The sequence below is a fragment of the Pygocentrus nattereri genome, chromosome 8 (genome assembly GCF_015220715.1).
Source record: "Pygocentrus nattereri isolate fPygNat1 chromosome 8, fPygNat1.pri, whole genome shotgun sequence".
NCBI lineage: Eukaryota > Metazoa > Chordata > Actinopteri > Characiformes > Serrasalmidae > Pygocentrus > Pygocentrus nattereri.
The window spans coordinates 16337710-16358211 of NC_051218.1; the positions used below are offsets into that span (position 1 = coordinate 16337710).

Sequence of the window (20502 nt, forward strand, 5' to 3'; positions counted from 1 at the left end):
TCGTCCTTGAGCGCGTGTAATTGTTTCTCCTGACAGCGCGTGTTCTCAGTACCCGACATGGGCTATGGTCCCTTTTCCTCAGAGTAATGAGATCCCTGTGGATGAAGAGCACAGAAGCCAGGACCCTCCACGCTTCTCCGCGAGAAATACAGAACATCTGATCATGAATGAGGCTGAACTGGTCTTTCCAAGTTTCCCATTCCACCTTAAACGGTGCAGCAGTTCCACTGCGTCACCTGAGGCGTTAAAGCAATAACTGCGGCTGTTCAGTCGTTTAAGGTGGAACGGGGAATTTGAAACATGAACACGGGATGGTCGTACGAATCTAAGTTCGGCTTGGTTTGTGATGAGGAGGTAACAGCGCGCTGAAGGTCCGGTCGCCGTGCGCAGCGCCTCTACCCGAACATGCCCACTACCGTTACCCGGAAGTATGCAGAATTCCCAAAGATGGCGGAGCAAGGTCCAATGGCGATAGCTATGCGGCTAAGAAATCAGCTACAGAACGTTTATAAACTCGACCCTTTACGAAACGAGGTGAGTGACTGGGAGCTTCTGAAAATCTGCCACAGCAGCTCGTAGCGGGAATTCCGCCGAGTCCTCGCGCTACGGTATAAATAGGGGTCCCCGCGCGTGCCGCCGTCCGGATGGTGGGGAAGCGATGGAGTGCGCGAGCATGCAGCCGGTGTGCGCAGGCGTGAGTGGGGGAGAAGCGAGCGTGCTGTTGTTCACCCTCACAAGGATGTTTCAGGGGCTTTTTTTTCTGCGGACTACCTGGGCTGTTTCCCCCTTTTAGGAGCTGCTAATGTGTCAGTTTATGTGAGGAAGTGTTTCCACCTGCCCCCCCACGCTCGCTCTGAGGGGCTGAAAACGAGTCCATCCTCGGCGACGGGCGAAGATAGCTCCGTTAGCCGGTTAGCATGACGAGAGAACAAGTGCATTTAGCAGGCAAAGCCACCGCCTCCTCTTGTGTTGGCTTAGAGCCGCGCTCGGTCGGAGGAACGAGGAGTTCGGCCGAGAATTTCATTCACAGAGCGAATATAACCGACACGGTTTCTCTGTAACTGTCATGCAGCCTCTCCGCGGTCGGAGGCGGTCGGAGGCGCTGTGGCTGAGGCGAACATCGCTCCGCTGCAGTCAGCTGCTGCTTCGAGAGACACGGAAAGTTTGGGCGGCTTCGAGTCCCCCGTGTGAAGCCGCGGCTATTGTTCGGGTCGACAATTAACCGCTTTTGGACGTGACCCCTAAAATTGTAAGCTGTTGTGCCCAAACTAGACTTGGAACTGTAGCTGTTCGCAGGATGCTGGCGACACTCAGGATCTGCTAATTTGGGCTGTAGAAATTGTAGTTCGCGATCTGACAGCGGGGTCTTAATACTTGATCCACAGTGGGGGACCGGAGGGGGCGGAGTCCACGTTGTTTTCGGGTGCTGTCTGAAATATAGGATTTACGAGATGAGCGCGCATGAACGCCACCACAATGTCGTATTTACTTGTGAGAAACTCAGATTTTTCTGTTCCATGAGCACCAGGCCACCTTTAAACATGCAGTGGCACACTGTAAACTTGGACCAGTCGACTCTTTTATGTAAGAAATCGTGCTAACGTATTGCCTCGAGAAATACGTGAAGTAACAGGTTCAACCTCGAGGAATTTTATATACGAGTATAGCTGCCTTCTAATTTTCAATCATCGACATTTCTGCAGCAGTTAACTCAAAACAGCCATTTAAATGGTTTCCATCGAGCTGTCAGTACTTAGATTTTTGATGTTCTGCTGAAATTTGAATTAGTTTAGTTAACTTGAATCAAATACACTTCCTTGTGAGTTACTTGTAGAGCACTGTGACAGATTGAAGGTTATAAAGAAAGAAGAATTGTCCCATTTAACTGGATTTAGTACAATACCGTATCTAAAATATTGAATAACAAACATTGTATTCAGTTTTGTATGTAGCACTACTGGTTCTGTTTTTCAGTTCCAGCTGATCAGATGTCTAAACGAATAAATATTATGACATTGTGTATCATGAAAATGTCCAGAAGTATGGCAATATTATATTTTGGCCATATGGCCCACCTCTAATGCTATGACACAAAAATATTACAACAAAATACACTATATTGGCAAAAGTATTCACTTGTCTGCCTTCACATGCCTATGAAATTGAGTGACATCCCATTCTTAATCCATAGGGTTTAATACGATGTTGGTCCACGCTTTGCAGCTATAACAGCTTCAGCTCATCTGGAAAGGATTTCCACAAGGTTTAGGAGTGTGTTTATGGGAATTTTTGACCATTTTTCCAGAAGTGCATTCGTGAGGTCAGGACGAGAAGGCCTGGCTTGCAGTCTCTGCTCTAATCATCCCAAAGGTGTTCTATCGGGTTGAGGTCAGGACTCTGTGCAGGCCAGTCAAGTTCTTCCACACCAAACTCGTTCATCCATGTCTTTATGGACCTTGCTTTGTGCACTGGTGAGCAGTCATGTTGGAACAGGATGGGGCTGTCCCCAAACTGTTCCCACAAAGTTGGGAGCATGAAATTGGCCAAAATCTCTTGGTCTGCTGAAGCATTAAGAGTTCCTTTCACTGGAACTAAGAGGCCATGCCCAATTCCTGAAAACAACCCCACACCATAATCCCCCCTCCGCCAAACTTTACACTTGGCACAATGCAGTCAGACAAGTACTGTTCTCCTGGCGACAGCCAAACCCAGACTTGTCCATTGGCTTGACAGATGGAGAAGCATGATTCGTCACTCCAGAGAACACGTCTCCACTGCTTTAGAGTCCAGTGCCAGCGCTTTACACCACTGCATTCAATGCTTTGCGTTACACTTGATTATGTAAGGCTTGGATGCAGCTGCTCGGCCATGGAAACCCATTCTATGATGCTGTTTACACTATTCTTGAGCTAATCTGAAGGCCACATGAAGTTTGGAGGTCTGTAGTGATTGATTCTGCAGAAAGTTGGCGACCTCTGCGCACTAAGAGCTTCAGCATGTGCTGATCCCGCTCTGTCATTTTACATGGCCTACCACTTTGTGGCTGAGTTGCTGTCGTTCCCAATCGCTTCCAGTTTGTGATGATACCACTGACAGTTGACTGGAATATTTAGTAATGAGGAAACTTCACGACTGGACTTGTGGCACAGGTGGCATCCTAACATGGTACCACACTGGACCCATTCTTTCACAAATGTTTGTAGAAGCAGTCTGCATTCCTAGGTGCTTGGTTTTATACACCTGTGGCCATGGAAGTGATGGGAACACCTGAATTCAATTATTTGGATGGGTGAATGAATACTTTTGGAAATGTAGTGTACATTTTGCAAATAGAAAAAAGCTTAACTTCGCATGCCTCTGACTTTCTGACCAAACGACTTGAACACAGATCAAGTCGTACTTACCATCTCTGAAGTCATAAGTAGGAACTTCTGAGGAGGACTTGAAAGCAGCTTTAGTCCACATGTATTTTATACTTCTTATTTACTGTCCTTTGCTACATCCAGTGGTTACTGGTTAGGTGAGTTGACACGTTTTTGTATCTGAGTAATGAGTGGAGTGTAGTAGAGAAGGAGGAAGATCCAGAGTGAAATCCCACCCACTCTCCCAAAGAAAGCTTAGGCTTGGTCCAATAAGACCCTGGATTTTCTCAGATAACTTCTTTTTGCCAGGCTACATTGCAACTTATACTGCATGGCATGTTTAAGATTTCAGCTAAACAATTGAACCAATCAGGACTAACCTTCTGACGAATTTGGACCACTCTGGTCTTTTTGGGGTTGTTTTGTTTCTTTTTCAGCAGAGAAAACAAACATCAAGAATCTAAAGTGACTCGGACACTGAATGGATGGCAGTGGTGACAATGTCCCTCCCATCACCCCTCACCCCCTTATATGCTATAAGCTTTACTTCTCACATATTTTTATTTCATACTTTGGAGGGGAAAAAAAAAAAAAAAACATTCAATGCTATTTGCCAAGACATCATGCTTTCATGTGCACATGCTTGTATATCTAATCCTGGGTTAACTAAGGAAGTTGTTAATGTTGGTTTTGATGGGTAAAAATTAGTCATGTGCCCTAAGTTTAACATAGTTCACTTTTTGGATATATGGTGTCACTGAGTTATACTGTGACTTAGATTATTGGTTGTTTCAATTTAGTATGCCTTTTTTGACTTTACAGGAAGAAGTGAAGATAAAAATCAAGGACTTAAATGAACACATTGTGTGTTACTTGTGTGCGGGATATTTCATTGATGCAACCACTATTACCGAGTGTCTTCATACCTGTAAGTTTCCCGCGCTCAAACTGTGCACTGTTTCAGCTGTACCAACCGTTCTCTACTGTGTGTTCTTCTCAATATATTCCATAGGAATCATGGCTTATTGTTTTTCTTTTCTTTCTAGTTTGCAAGAGTTGCATTGTGAAATACCTACAGACCAGCAAATATTGTCCAATGTGTAACATCAAAATACATGAAACGCAGCCCTTACTGAATCTTAAGCTGGACAGAGTAATGCAAGATATTGTTTACAAACTGGTCCCAGGGCTACAGGAGAGTAAGTACCCTTGCACTCCATCAGACCTTCTGCAATGAAAAATTACACCAGTTATGTAATATTTATTGTCTATGATCTCTTCTTGTGTCTCAGGTGAAGACAAGAGAATCAGGGAATTTTACCAGTCAAGAGGCCTCGAGCGCATAATACAGCCATCGGGGGACGGTAACCAAGTTCATGTTCAAGAAAAGGAATGTGAAAGCTTTGCCATAAACCTGAATACCCTTTCAGTAATCAATTTATTTTTGATGTGTGTTCCTCATAGACTCATTACCAGACAATACAGGATTACCATACACCAGCTTCGATCACTCTAAAGCCCATTTCTACAGATATGATGAGCAAGTCTCGCTCTGCCTGGAGAGACAAAGGTAAAGTTACATACAATGTGTCTTTTGTTTTTTCCCATTTTTTTGAGGCTTATATTGATTAATAAAGCCCTGCTAGCTATTCGGCATAATAGGATCACTAGACAAGACTGAACCATTTTATAGTTTTGTCAAGTCTTCACTCATCTACTGTACACATTCATTGCCAATAAGTATCTAAAATTTAAATTCAAACCTTTGCAAAAGGTCAAATTTAGTTTCAAAGGCAGCATCACAGTCAGAAACTAATAAGGCTAATGAACAGTTATAGTGGAAGAGGATTTGAAACACTCTTTTTTTTTTTTTTTTTTTGTAAAAACAAAAGTTTTTACAAACTGGTAAATTGGTCATCGATGTTCTGTTAATTCTTTAAAATCTGTAGGATTGATTGTAGTCAATAGAGTTTACCTTCTGAGTTTAGGTTTGATGTATAAGAAATAAGACGAGGAAAATTAGAAAAATGACTATGATGGAAAAGCTGGCTATTTTGAAAATATTTCAGATTATGGCAAGCATCAGTTAGAACCTTTGAGGAGTGACTGAGCATTGCCAGACAGCAATATGAATTATCACTGAAAGAGCCCTGAAAAAGAAAAGGAAATTGAGACCACAGCAATAATGAGTTATTAAAATTCTAAAGGAAAGAAAAAAAAATACATATTGTCTGCATATTGCATATTAAAGTATATCAGTTCAGCATTAGCAGAAAACTTTGGTAGGAGAAACATAGAAATGACACTACAAAATGTAAACCCCTTTTAGCAACAAGAGCAGAAAAGCCTTTCCAAAGATAAACCAGATTAGTTCCGGAATGGTTTTACAGAAGGGGGTAGTTGAAGATAAACCTTTATTAGGGTGATAGAAAGGGGAAAGCATGGAGAAAGAGCGATGGCAAATGACTAATGAGTCAGTGTCATGGTATGGGTCTGAGTGGCTGCCTTTGGAATTGACTTACTGCTCTTTAGTGATGGCATAAGCAGCACCCATAATGAATTCTGAAGTTCATAGAAAATTTTGTCCAGAAATGCCTCCAAACTCATTCAGTGGGAGTTACGGCAGACATGGCCATGGAGTTATCATCAGAAAATAAACGTGGAAAGTTTTGCACTGGCTAGGTCAGTCTCCTGATTGAAATTCAACAGTGCGATCATTTGTTATGTTAAAGACTAAACTGAAGTGAAAAGCCTCTGAATCAAATCAGCTGAAAGAGGCTGCCTTTAAATATTGGCAAAGCACATTCAAATAAGATGCTATGAGTCTTGTGGTCTTAACAGGTCATGGACTTGAGGTAGAGATCTAAGGGGTGTGAGAACATATTAACTTGGGCTTTAATTTGCTCAAATTTCCTCAAATTCTTTGTCCTGATTATTTATTTATTTATTTATTATTATTTTTTATCTCATGATAAAATAAATATGCATGACTTGATTTGAATTGAATTTGCATGAATATGCAAATAACTGATTTTCTCCACTGTTGCAGTCCTTTTAAAAAGTAATATTAAAAAAAAAAAAATATTACTGTGTTATTGCTTCAAGTACTTTGTCAATGTTTCTATCTGACGTTGCTTTTTATAGTCGCCATTGTTGTGGAGTATACGTCTATAAATCATTCAGTTGAAGAGTAAGTCATACTAAGTTGCGACCCTCAGTTAAGTCATACTAAGATGCACTAGATGGAAGGCAAAGTAACAAAGTATTGAAAAATCCATAAATTATAGATTGTGAATGCTATATTTATTAGGCAAGCAATAATTGCAGGATTAGTTTCCATAGTCAAACAGATGTTTATAGTTAAAGAATGTGCCTTTTCAGTTTGACAGCTTGTGTTTGAGTTTGTGTTTCTTCGCCTGTTAATATGACATGAACTCCTGATCTATTCAACTGCTGTTATTCTCTCCTCGTACATTCACGGTGAAGACTTAACATGGTCTTGCCTTCTGTCAATCTGAACTTCTGTCCCTGTACCCTGTACACTGTCTGGCCACCTGGACTTCTGGTCTTGTCTTCTAGTATTTTCCTGTCAGTAGCTGTTATTTATTCTGTATTTGAGTGGTAGTTCCACTCTATTGACAGTGAGGTAATCTTGGGTTTGTTATAGATGCTATATAATGTAAGATACTTATTAATTGTATTTATTATCTTTGGTTTGTCTTTGCAGCTCATCATTGTCTGGAAAAGATAAAAATAAATTAACTCTACAGGTAAGAGACAAACAAAGTAGAAATAATCATAACATTCTCGTAAATGTAATGCATGTTATGGTTTTAATTTTAAACGTTTAATGTGAGTGCATCATATCAATGTGGGTGCACAATAAAGTAGACCTTAAATTAGGCTCTTTTCAGTGGTGATACAATGGAGGTCTTCTCTCTCGTCTCTGCAGCAGAAGTTTGTGCGTTGCTCGGTCAGAGCGGAGGTCAGGCACTTGAGGAAAGTGTTGTGCCATCGACTCAATGTAGACAGGAACCAGGTCTGCCCCTTAATTCTTTTACCACACTGAAGTGACCTTATTTTTATATCTAGAGACATTGGTTCAGAAGGGCTTTAAATTCCTGAATTCACACATGAAAACCCATGAATTCACCAAATATAAAGCTAACTAATGTAAACATGGTGTAGAATTTACAGAATACTATCCCACAGTAAACATAGATATGCTTTTCTATGCATGGCATTTGTCCACCACATAATTATGATCGAGTAGTGGTTGGTGAACCGACAAACATATTATACGATGTAGTGCATTTTATATATAACTCACTACATTGCACTAGATGCATGCTAATTTTTCACTATAATGATAAAATATCATTTTGGATACCCTCCTTAAAGAGCATGTTCACATTTTTTCACATTTTTCCCTGCTATACTGTCAGTCAGCGCAGACACTTGATTCAATGTGTGAGCTATTATATAGTAATATATACTGAATACTATTTTTACTAAATACTGATTATAATAGCAGTAATATAAATACAATTTATACTATTATTATAATTCTAACTGTTTAGTAATTTAGTAATAGTAATTTTACACTATCCCTAATAGACTCACGGTGAGGTTCAAGAGTGCAAGAGTAAAACTTAAGTGTCCAAATATAACTTTTTCCAAGCTGCTAAGATAGAAAGCATGCACTTCTAGTTTATTTGTGGCATTAAAATGCAAATATAAATCAATGCTTTGCTTAAGCACATATTAAAGGTGCATGCTGTCTTATAACATGAATCACATAACTAAGTTTTTCAGCACTAAAACAGAAACATTTTAAGGTTTTCTAGCTCTGTTCACTTTGTGCGTCCATGCTCCATTACCCTAATTCTAAAGCTCTTGGGTGGGCTTGCTGTGGAGGAAAATTCCTTAAAAAAAAACCTCGGCTATCAAAATAAGTGTTTTGGGGTGGCTCACTGTGGGAGTGCATTTAGATTACAAACGAAGCTAAACTTGTTATTTAAGATGTGGCAGTATTTCTTATGATTATTATTATTATTGTTGTTGTTTTTTCTTTTTTTTTTTTTTACTTTTTATAAAACTTGTAATACAATTCATATAATAATGGCCCTTCCTTTCACTCCCCTTTTCTCCCTCTGGTATTCTCCCTTTCCTTTTACAAACCTGTTCATCTCTCCTCCTTCTTTCCACTCTTCTCTGTGTGGTCTTTGTTGTGCTAGGTCCAGATGTTATTTAATAATGAATCCCTACCAGATCACATGACAATGAAGCGTTTGTGGTTGTCTCACTGGTTTGGAAAGGTACTGCCATCTTAATCTCAAACAGCATTCTTCCATAGTTTCAGTGTAATGGCTCTTTCTGAAGATATTGTTTATTCCTCAAGCATTTTACAATACTCAGAATTCTCAAGCACATGTTTCCTCTCATGAACAGAAGAGATGCTTGATTTATAAAATAAGAGCCGGATGCATGCTTAGGTTTTGTGGTCTGGTAAATATTGACATGCTTCATATATTTTACAATGTGAACGCATGGAGTTTTGCTTGCATTCCTTGTTTAAGGTTGCTGTAATCAGCTGGTTTGGGGACATTGATTCTGTTGCTGATCGCGTTCACTTCTTTTTGGTGTTTATTTGTTATTTTTTCTCTTTACATTTTCAGGCTCAACCACTGGTTCTTCACTATGCTATCAAGGACAAGAGGACAAGATAGGATTGTGTAATAGGATGGACTGGTGTAAATATTTTGTATTTCACATAATCTATTTTAATAGGTTTTTCTGTGCATATATACTTATTTTTTTGTTTTGTATTTTTGAAAAATAAATTAAAATGTAAAATGTCTGTTGTCCATTTTCGTCTTTATTAGGTCAGCTGAAAACCAAGGATGTGTCAGTTTATTAACAGTTAGCTTGATATTTTAAAACAGGATTGGTTTAGCCAGACAGCATAAGCCTAAAGCCAAGCTGGTGCAGTAGGAGAGGGCGTGTTGGACAGTCCTGAGCACTGGGCTTTGTGAAATACCCGTCTAGTCTGACCAAACAATATAGAACAATGCAATTATGAAAACAAACACAAGGGGGCGGTATTGCTGTTGCTAATGTGTATTAGTCAATAGCTCATAGATGGACTAGGCCTACAGAAAAGGTTCGATGCAGATCAAGCCTGGGATTAAGACATTTTACGGATATTTTGACTCAGTTTTCTGGAGAAAGATTTGCGCCGATGATTATATAGTAATAACGTATAAATCCTCAACCATGGACTATATTATCTCCCTGATCGCCTCTAGCTCTTCGTCAAAGCAAAGCGGCCAAAATATTCGCCATCGTAGTCATTTCGCATAAATGGGTCAGAGATGATCAGTTTATATTGCAGGCATTTCTTCGAAACCGGTAAATAAATTCAGAAAATGAAGCTCTCGAACTAATGGAGATTTTTTTACTTTTCTCCAATAACAATATTTTCCTCTTATTGAACTGGGCTCTTCAGTGTAAATCCTGTAGTGTAAAATCAATGTATATTTATTTTTAGCCCGTGGTTAGATGTCGATGTCTTACACGGTATGTCGGTCATACAGCCGTGTTCAGTTTAATGCCTCGTCAGTAAGTTAAACTTCACTGAGCACTTAAATACGGAATGACTTCTATTTATCTCTTTAAGGCCACGTCATCCCATCGCGTGTGATTTTAAAACGGGCTGCAACAATTTTTCTTAATTTTCTCGTTCATCATTTATTTTTGAAACTACGTTCAACACAATGTAGACTCAGCTTTGTCTAATCAGTTACTAAATCAGTATGAAAATATTTGACAACAGCGACGGTCCACATACTAGTCTGGACCTGTAATTCATATATATATATATATATATATATATATATATATATATATTTTTTTTTTTTTTTTTTTTTAATTTAGATAACCAGCCAATAAAGGTGTATTTATTCATGCTCAAGTGTTTTAACATTTCCATAAGGTTATAGTGAGCGGTGTTCTTGTATGTGTATAATGTATGAACTCCAGAACAGTCCTGTAAATCGGCGCATCTTGAATAATGGCCAGCTGGTGTTAAATCATATTGAAAAGTTTCCTGAAGTGACTGTGTTTTAAGTCAGATCGGAGCAGATGGACAGTGGCCCCGCTAACGGGGGCATGTTTTGATTTTCGTCTGATTAGTTACATTGGCAGGTGGACATACACCGACTGACCGCACTGCTTGCTCAGGTGAGTTCATCCAAAACTTTTGTCAGCGAATTTGAAAAACAGTCGAGCTCCACTCAGGCCAGGAGAAGAGACGGAGAAGCCAGACTGCTGACCCCTCAGCGGTGACCCGTTAGTAGAGAAACGCTCATAAAACTCCTAACTTGACTTTTCAACCCCTACTATTCCGAGCGATTAAACCAATTGTGGCTCTGCGGCTCTTTCTCTTCCCAGACTCAAACTTTTGCCTTGATCTGCTAGCAACTGCTGCCAATGGAGCGAAAGCTGTGGAGCAGACGGCTGCTGGGGCGGCGCAGCGCGGGCGCAGAGAGAAAGAGGCAGCAACCTCCCATTTCTGTTACTTTGCTATTGAGATTTATTCATTAGGAGCCTCACGCTAATCAATTGCTATTCATGGGCGTTTTTTTCAGCAGCCGCGTTTAAAGGAGCCCAGATGCGACTGGGCCTGTTTCTATACGGGCAAAGGCGGGTTAACCTAATCAATCATGCTGACTGGTTCGGGCTGGAGAAAATTCATAAACCATATGTCGTCAAGGCGAAAGCAAGCTTTTCGTTGCCAGCTCGAAGCTCTAAAGGCCTTGTGACAATTGTGTTTTTTTTTTGTGTGTGAGGGGTGTTGGTGTTGGGGTGGGAGGGGGGTTGTTCAATTGCCCCTAATTGAGCTCGAACCACTTAACACACACAAAGAGTTACCATGAGAAGAGAACACGATTTGTTAAGAGAGACTCCAGTGTTTGGCTCTAGTGTCAAGAAGGCCTGTGGTGTGTTAACGCTGATGTTAATCCCCTGTGTTAATTGGACCCGCGGACGCTGTATCCACACCACTATGAAAGAAAAGTGGAAAAAAAAGAAAGTAAAGAAAAGAAAACATCACTCAGGTCACTGTTCCTGATTAATTCGCCCTGCACGACGCAGAAATGCGCTCAGATTATAACTTCACTGCAAACAGTTTGAAATATCATATACCCTTTATTTACATAATTGGTGATTAAATAGAATGATACAATAACTTTATCGCGTAAAATGCATCGGTGATTTGTACACACAACCCCCCCCCCCATTATTCGACTAATTTGGCCATAAAGATCAATTCAGTTTCTCATAACAGTGGCTTTCCATCCAGCGTTGAGGGTCATTATTAGAAATATATCAGTAACTCGGGAGAAATCGTTTCAGCAATTGTTGCTCAGGCCCAAAAAATCTGTTGGCCTTCGCTTTTGTGAATTCTTGTCAAACAGTAAGCCTATGTCCCAAATGACATTTTTTTCCTGACACTGTATAAATATAAATATGTCTATATATTTGAGAAATTTGTTGGGAAATAAAATCACATTTGGCAGATACGTATCATTAGCAGCTATAACATTCATGTAAATGGTGTGATGGCGTTGGAGACCTGTGTAACAAAACAATTGCACGAGTTTCCCCTCAAAGTATGCGGCGAAATAAAACAGAAAAATGTACATACACATGTTGCTGTCGTGATCCTGTACCACAATCACTACATTTCTCACATCCTACTGAATGAACATGTACTCCGTGAGCACGTCCTCAGTCTCAAGCGTGGACATCTCGAAGGCTTTCACAATCCTTGCAATAAATTAAAACGTGAGAAAGAGAGAGAGAGAGAGAGAGAGAGAGAGAGAAAGAAGAAAAACATCCTTTCTGTTTCAGGTTCTTCCGCAGAGTTCAACGTCCGTGCAAAAGTCGTGAAAAGTAAAGAAAAAAATGCCCATTTCTGAAAGCGTGGGCCACTTTTTCAATCGTCCACTTCGATCTCTTCCTCCTCCTCCTCGGAGAACTCGTCTGTGGTTTGGCCTCTGGAGGAGGACGGGGACTGGGGGAAGGCTCTGTGGCCGTGCGAGGAGGGCGATAAACTGGGCGAAATTGGGCCAGAGCCGCCCTGAGCATCGTCCATGTCTTCCATGGCCACCAGTTTCTGCAGAGTGTGCGGGGGGATTTTCTTGAGGGACTCCACGTCCGCCTTCATCTCCTCCAAGTCTCTCTTGAGCTTGGCGCGCCGGTTCTGGAACCAGGTGATGACCTGCGCGTTTGTCAGGCCCAGCTGCTGGGCTATCTGGTCCCTGTCGGCCGGGGACAGGTACTTCTGATACAAAAAGCGCTTCTCCAGTTCATAGATCTGGTGGTTGGTGAAGGCCGTGCGGGACTTCCGTCGCTTCTTCGAGGCCTGTCTCTGACCGAAGGCGTTCATGTGTTCACGACCTTCAGATGGAGAGAGAAAAAAGGAGTTGTGAGTGCTGGTCTTCGTGGGAATAAGGCACCAGAGTGGCCACAGAAAAGCTTCTCGTGCCTATACGCGGCTGTGCTGTAGCTATTCTACGCTTAGGCCGCGGTTGTGCGGTCCAGCTGCGAAACATCTGTTCTCAGAGAACAAAAAGGTGGAAAGCTTTGCAAAACAACGCTATTAATTGCCAAGCATGTTCGAAAATTTTTACGAGTCAATCAAGAGTGCGTCGGGGCACTTCAGGTCAACCAGCGATGGACACCATATATACATGTACACACAGCCTAATGACATATATCCTACTGAGAGGTTATCGAGGACACTCAGGTTGTCGTGCAGAGCTATTTCATGGTGATTAGCCACGTTACAACACATGTTCTCTTCATCATAATAATACAGATATGCTTGGCGTGACGTCAAAATTCTGACACAAACAACAGCGGCACGTGGAAAACTCCACTTAAGGAAAATAATAAAAAAAGAATTGCAAGCCATAAATTGCAATAAAATACCTGAATACTTTTAATAATATTTTAAATCATTTGGCACAAATAATCTAATAAGAATTTAAAAGGACTAAGTACATTCAGAGCGCATCTACACAATACGGGCCTAAATAAATTGCTAAAATATTACTGGAATTTGAAGACATTTTCCTTCAGCCAAATATCAGATATGCAATTAAAAGTGTAAAAAATAGTACACTCGGTCATTCGACGATTAAACACACTCACACACGGAGATAAATATTATTAGTAATATCTACAAGAGCAAGAAGAAAAATAGTAGAATAAATTCAGTCCAAATAGAAAAAACTAGTCCAAATATTTTGGGCTACTTTACCTTCCGCCGCTTGTATAACGCTGACTTCAAGCCCTTTAAATGTTTTGCTCGCGAGCTCCTCCAGCGCGCACAGGGGCGAGGAGGGAGTGGTGATCCCGTTCCGCAGCGAGCTCGAGCCGCTCACTTTCTCCAGCACGCGCGGCGGACACAGGCTCGCCACCGTCTTCTTCACGGAGGGCTTGTTGAGAATATCCTCGATACTGAACGGGGTCAGAGGCTTGTTGGAGTTGGCCGGGGGCGGCAGCTGGTCTAAAGGAGCCCGTCTCCTGTCCTCTCCGCTGGACTGCAAAACAGAGCCTGCCTTCATGTCTTTACTGGAGGTCATCGCAGTCCCACGAAACGATTTCCAGAAAAAAATTATGATAAAGTTTTCTATGTCGAGCGAACCGCCGTGAGCGCTTCCTTCTTCATATAAAAACACGCAGCCGCGGTCTGGTTTAGTCTCGATCGTCGGCGATGTTCAGGCTGAAGTGTTTTTCCAGCTCCACCATGCTGCAGGCGAGCTACGCCGCGCTCTCATAGTCTCAACGTGTGCGAGTCCAACTTTTTCTGAAGAGCCCCATGAAGATGTTTAGGAAGGAGGAAGGGCACTGGCCGGGGTTTGGTGGGGGTGGGTGGTGTAGTGGGGAGGGGGGGAGTCGCCACACGAAAATAATAAGGGATCTCGGCAAAACGAGCGAAAAAAAGAAGATCAAGCGATCGCTAACGAGTTATTGTTGATTGGGCGAAGTTCAATTAGAGAAACTCTACACTAGTTGCTGACCCGCTGCTCCGTCTTAAAGGGCCAGACCACAATAATTAATTGGACGCGAGAAAAGGAGGAGTTTCCCCCGCGGTGTTACCCGGGTTTAAAGAGAAGGCAGACGGCTCGCGATGTTTATGCATGGGCCACCCCACTCCCACTTAGGGCCGGCCACGTGCTCTGTGAAAAGCGAGAGTTAGGGCTCATTACTAGGACACCGGCAGCCTCTCCTCGGCCTCAATTAGTAAAGAGGACTCGCGACGCTGCAAAAAGCAGAGGCAGCTGATTATTTACCAGGGCTAATTATTCACAAATCAGGCAAGAGGATGTAAACCTGATAGCCAAACATAGCCAAACAGTCATTATTGGAGAATGATTAGAAAACGTTATAGTTACTATATATATATATATATATATATATATATATATATATATATATATATATATATATATATATGTAATAGCTAATGAAATAATGATTATACGCACACACATACACACACTCATATATATATATATATATATATATATATATATATATATATATATATATATATATATATATATATACACACTGTTATTTTTTTGGAGGTGATTATGAGTGGACACTTATGAGGGCAGCGCCACTGCTGTAGAGCAGTGCTGTAATGTTTTAATGAGACTCTGCTAAGCTGCAGTGCGGCGCGCAGGTAAAAGCTTAGCTCTGGTTTTGTCGGAGACTCAGATGATGTGTAGACGAGCTCTCTCTCTCTTTCTCATCCTTACCTGCACTCTGGAAGACTGTCGAGAAGCGCTGATAGACAAGTAAGTGCTTTTGAATAGAGCCGCTTTAATTAACATACAGCATGTTTAAAACGACTGGCAGCCGCTGTGATTCCAAATCAGTTACATCAGCTACTTTTAACTTATAGCTTGAAATGTTTTAAATGATCTGTATAAGTGTTACCACTATATATATATATATATATATATATATATATATATATATATATATATATATATATATATCACTTCTTAAACAATTAATTATTTATTAATAAGGTGTGATAGACTTTATTTTCTTTTTAGTTTTCTTTTACGTTAAATAAAGTTTAATAATTATGTTTAGTGCGTGTAATGGTGTAATGACACGTATTGACCCTGTAACATCATAAAAACATGTAAAAATAAATTATCTTCAAGGCTAACTTGACTTTTCCTTCAGCGTTTCTTCGTGCGCGGAATTTGACAGAAGGAGAAAAGAATAATAAAAAAAAACGCCCGACATTGACACGTGATATCATTTGGTCAGGATTTAGTAATCGATTAGAGTGATAGATGATGCCGCTATGAGCCGCTGGCGATGAATGAGTTTGCCGAAAGCTCGCCGGGTACGTGCCAAAAGCTCCATGCGGGGACATTCACAGAGGGAGCGGAGCGCAGAGCGCAGAGCAGAGCAGGCCAGCGGCAACCAGCAGGACACTGCACCCCAGCGCACGTGGGTGACATAGAGTCGCGCTCAATAAGCGGTTTTATGGCAAATGAGTAACAAAGAAAGGCACACGCTCGAGCACTCCTGGGTTGGGGGAGGAGGGTCCTAATGATTCACTAGCTGGAAATGTCTGAAACTGAAACATCTCACTTTTGCCAAACTAACCAATAGAGTCGGTTGCACTATTTATTGCAGTCGCTAGAGCCGTGTGCAGTGGCCAAGCACAGCATGATGTGCTTTTTCTTAACCCCTTCATGTCCGTATCTGACATTTTAAGTTTTCTTTTAGTCCACGTGTTGTCTGAAGCTGCCCTGAGTGCAAATCGGAAGAAATGTTTTTAAACCAGGTTTGAATGTTTCATATGAAATTCAAAATAGGAGGAAATGAGCATGTAAAATATGAAAATGACATAAAATCAAAAGGACTAAATTATATATTTTTTATAATGGTGAATTCATTTGTTGGATAAGAATGACATGTGTTGGTCCCACCAGCTGAATGTTACAGATATCTTACAGACATCTGTTGTGTGTAATGATATAAGCCGAGACGCCGCTGGTGGAGGTTTGTTTTTGTTTCAGTCTATATTCTTGCTAGATCAATCAGCTGAGCATGAAGAAGTGCCCGAGCCTGAGGAAGCCGCTAAAGCAGCGCCTGCTGAGCGATAGGCGGGTATTATATGGCAATGTGGACAGATAGGATTTCTACTACGGCGAATGGTGGCATTTGAGTGCCAACAATAGCACTTCACAGCGCCCCACTGGGGCTGCAGAGCGCGACAGAGGCTGCGCCGCACGGAGCGGACACGGTGTTACATTTCCCTCAAATGCGGCGGGCATTATTAGGTCCTAAAGATAAGTCTGAGCAGATCTCTCCTCTAGACGCGTCTGAAATGATCTGTACGGCCCCGGACGCCGCGGTGCTAATTCGAAAGGTATTCTTTGGCCGAATTTAAGCGTTAATTAGGAACAGAGCACCTGACATAATCAATCATCAGCTCTAAAGGGAGCGGAGCTGTATGTGCGCCGCGGTTCTGTCGGGGTGTCGTGGTCAGGCTCTGAGCACAGACTGTCCTGCGCAGACACTCGAGATGAGTTGGCAGTCCAGCCTAACGGAAACCTTTAGGAGCATATTTAATTAGAATAATATGCAGACCATTTTGATGACCATAGGCTGCTTATTTATTCAAATGCTGAGTAAAACAACTGAACTCAGGGGCTGAAGACACTAATTTGCCTTCATTACTGCGCATTTGATTCCTTATCAAGGGCATGGGGTGGGCGTGTGGAGGGATCACCAGCTCCTTTCTTTAAGCAACATCTTTAGACGTCTTTTATATTCCTTAACCGCAGTGCGTTTTATGTGAAATTTTAGCCTCAATATCACAGCGATTATAAAAATGAACAAAGTACATTTCTCCTGCTTCCCCTTGCTACTCAAGCTGTGGAGCAAATTCTTGCAGCAAAGTGGTGTTTGTTCTTGCAAAGCTTATGTGTTTTACATAAAAAAAGTGATGACGTGATGCATTAAATTCACGTGAAAAATATTTACGCATACATTCATTACTTGCATCAACAAAATTGTTTTCCTTATTTTGTTTAGTAAAAATATACACACACACACGATTACACACACACACACACACACACACACACATGTATATATATATATATATATATATATATATATATATATATATATATTTATCATTAATGATTCATTGATATTCACTGATTTACTCACTGAAACATACATTTATTTATTTGTTTTATATTCAGTTATTCAGTGCACCATTAGGTTAAATGTTCGAACATGTTATTCAAGCTTGATCTTCTGCTCTTTGACTGATCACTTTCCCATTACTTTCAGGTAACGCGCCAGAGCTCTCCACACTTACACCCACCACCCCAAACAGGTGCATCAACATCAGTATCTTTCTTTATACTGAATAATAAAACCTGAGCCACGGCTCCTCCTGGACGGGCACAAAGCGCTGAAAGTGGTCTGGGCATGGCTGCGATATGGTCATTTCACAAAGCTTCATTGCGCTGGCTGCTTGAGGCGGATCTGTTTCTGACAGCATTTGCCCTCTGCCGCCTGCTTGCTACTCAAACAGCTGTGCTAACTACACTATACACAGGATTTGGGGACATGCGCGTTATCGCGGGCCGCAAGCTGACATTTAACCGCGGCGGCGAGTCAGTTATGGAGTGGCTGGAGTGGTCCCGCTGGTTCCCACCGTAGATTTCCACTTCAGCCAGGAGCCCACGGCCAATAACGAAACGAGATAAGATAATGAATAGCTGCGTATTTGATTCCTTATCAAGGGCATGGGGTGGGCGTGTACTACGTATACTACAGTGAATGCTAATCATCTGAGCTACTGACATATCAGTTTGCCCTGTTTGCCTGGTCACGCGCCTGTTCAGTGACGCAGTCATCGAGATGAGTAATTAATTCCTGCAAATGGGGGTCCCAGGGTGGTCAGTTACAGTAAAACTGTGTCTTAAAAATAGTCAAGTGGCCGAAGATGTTTCCCTTCATTTCGCCGCGGCTTGGAATATTACAGAAACGAACGTTGGCTGATATGTCAGTATGAAGAGGGCGATGATGGGTATGAGTTGGTGGTTTGGGGTTTATTCGATTGCTTCATTAATTCAAGTTAGTTGGAACCAGACAGTGATGAATCTGACGCGTCTGTCAATCTGCAGCTGCAGATCATTATAATTAATGACACCCGCAGATAATAAAAATATGACGTTAATTTACGATAACAACACAACATATAGTAACGACAATGTGCATTATTTGTCAAACCAATTTGCTTTATGTAAAAAACAAACAAACAGAAAACCGAATGCTTAATGTAAAATAAATAAATAAAACACGGAAAAAGGAATAAAAGCTCTAAAATACCTTCATTCCACGTGATTTAAATAAAACCAGAAATGATGATAATTACAAGAATTACAAGATGATGATTTATTATTATTATTATTATTATTATTATTTGTCTTTCAGAATAAGCTTGCAATATTGTATGCAGTCATTTCATTATGCAGATATATTAGGTGAAATAGAATAAAATAGAGCATGAGATTAGTTCGCTGCTGTTATTTATTTATTTATTTATTTATTTATTTATTTATTTATTTATTTATTTACGTACATATATACAAATCGATTTTATGGGTCAAAGTTGGACTCAGGCTCAGAAATGCTGTAATTACAGTAAGTCCGATAGTCTGCTGTGTCTAATAACGTTTGTTAATGGGGTTTATTGTCCTATTGATTAGCGTTTCTTCGACTTTGACAGACACAAGTCAATTAAGCACCAGTGAAATCGGACCTGCATTAACGCTGCCTTAATTGTGCGCGTGCAGGTCATTCGGGTCTCTGTGCGTGGCCCTGCATCCTCATTATACGTGCTGAGCGCCTCCGTTCCGCTCGCTGAGTGGAGGAGAGAGCGACGCAGAGGCGCAGTGAACTCCAGCTCCGGCTCTGCACCTTCAGCGCTGCCCGCTGCTTTACATCCCGGTCTGCTTTTGATGGTGTCATGTTCTGCGCTGTTTAGTACCTGCTGATATTTTCTCTTTCAGTGGATGACAAATGCTCGGACCCCCGACAGGGCGCCCTCCTCGAGCTCCAAACTGCGGACAAACGGCCGCGCCGCGCTCTCTCCCCCCCGCATGATCAGGGCCTGGACCCCCACTGGAGCGGCGGGCCTGCCCTCCTGCGTTGCATGGCTGGTTGAAGATCATAAAAAAAAGAGGCGGAGGAAAAACCGCAGGAGGTTTTTTTTACCCCTCCGCGCAGGTGTGAATAGGAAGAAACGGATTCAGCTCCACTGATAAACGCGCTCATTATCATAAACCTGCGTTTCCGAGTCACTTCGATTCAATGCGACGCTCGCGGCCGAGCAGCAGAGACAGACAAGCACATATCAGCCTGTACTTGTGGGACATAACCGCAGATTTTATTAAGTTATTATATACTGAACTACATAGTCTTTAAATGATTTAGACGTGTCTCTCGACTGTTCGTGGATAAAGTGAGCGCCAACATAGTTCAAAGACAGCAAAAACCAACACAGTAGAAACATTTACCTTTTTCTTTTCTTTACTGCAGCCTAAAGAAAAACACCATGTAGAAAATGAACAGCGAAACAACCGATATGCCTCTTGTTATGTTCTGGCCTCTATAAAACACATGCTGCACTCAAACTTATGTCATATTAATTAGACATATTTTTATATCTGAATATATCATATCGGCTGTAAACTCGAGCTCGGCTCACGTCTGGGCACAAACACACCGTCTGAGTGGATGTGTGTGCTGATGTGTGTTCAGCCCACGAGATCAACTCACCAGAGCTAATAATGATGGTAATTAAGTCTTAATATACAGTGAATTCATTAAAGAGGCTCACTGGCGCTGAGACGGTGCTTTTGTGTATTTCATTTTTGTGTTAAACAGTGTATCTCTTGATTTCCAAAACACAAATATGATATTTAATATATTTTATTCGTGACACGATTTACTTTTTATTACTGTCGAATTTAGAATGAGCTGAGCATGAATATTATTGTTGAATTATAGC

At 41.3% G+C, this 20502-nt stretch overlaps 2 protein-coding genes across 3 annotated transcripts; one reads left to right on the forward strand and one right to left on the reverse strand.

Moving 5' to 3' along the window:
• Window positions 1–334: 334 nt before the first annotated feature.
• On the forward strand, window positions 335–9218 carry pcgf1 (polycomb group ring finger 1). Of its 2 annotated transcripts, none has more exons than XM_017704046.2 (9): window positions 335–534; window positions 4185–4290; window positions 4409–4561; window positions 4655–4726; window positions 4827–4932; window positions 7090–7132; window positions 7318–7401; window positions 8600–8680; window positions 9041–9218. In XM_017704046.2, the coding sequence occupies exons 1-9, from the start codon at window positions 406–408 to the stop codon at window positions 9089–9091; spliced, it is 825 nt and encodes a 274-aa protein (XP_017559535.1). In that variant the 5' UTR covers window positions 335–405; the 3' UTR covers window positions 9092–9218. The 2 variants fall into 2 exon arrangements, with proteins under 2 accessions (XP_017559535.1, XP_017559534.1); XM_017704045.2 differs by having other exon boundaries at window positions 340–534; window positions 7315–7401.
• A 2332-nt stretch (window positions 9219–11550) lies between these two features.
• Window positions 11551–14256, reverse strand: lbx2 (ladybird homeobox 2). The gene is made up of 2 exons (XM_017704047.2): window positions 13690–14256; window positions 11551–12824 (listed from the first exon to the last, which is right to left on the reverse strand). Exons 1-2 carry the CDS (start codon window positions 14012–14014, stop codon window positions 12361–12363), a joined length of 789 nt encoding a protein of 262 aa, XP_017559536.1. The 5' UTR covers window positions 14015–14256; the 3' UTR covers window positions 11551–12360.
• Between the last annotated feature and the right edge of the window lie 6246 nt (window positions 14257–20502).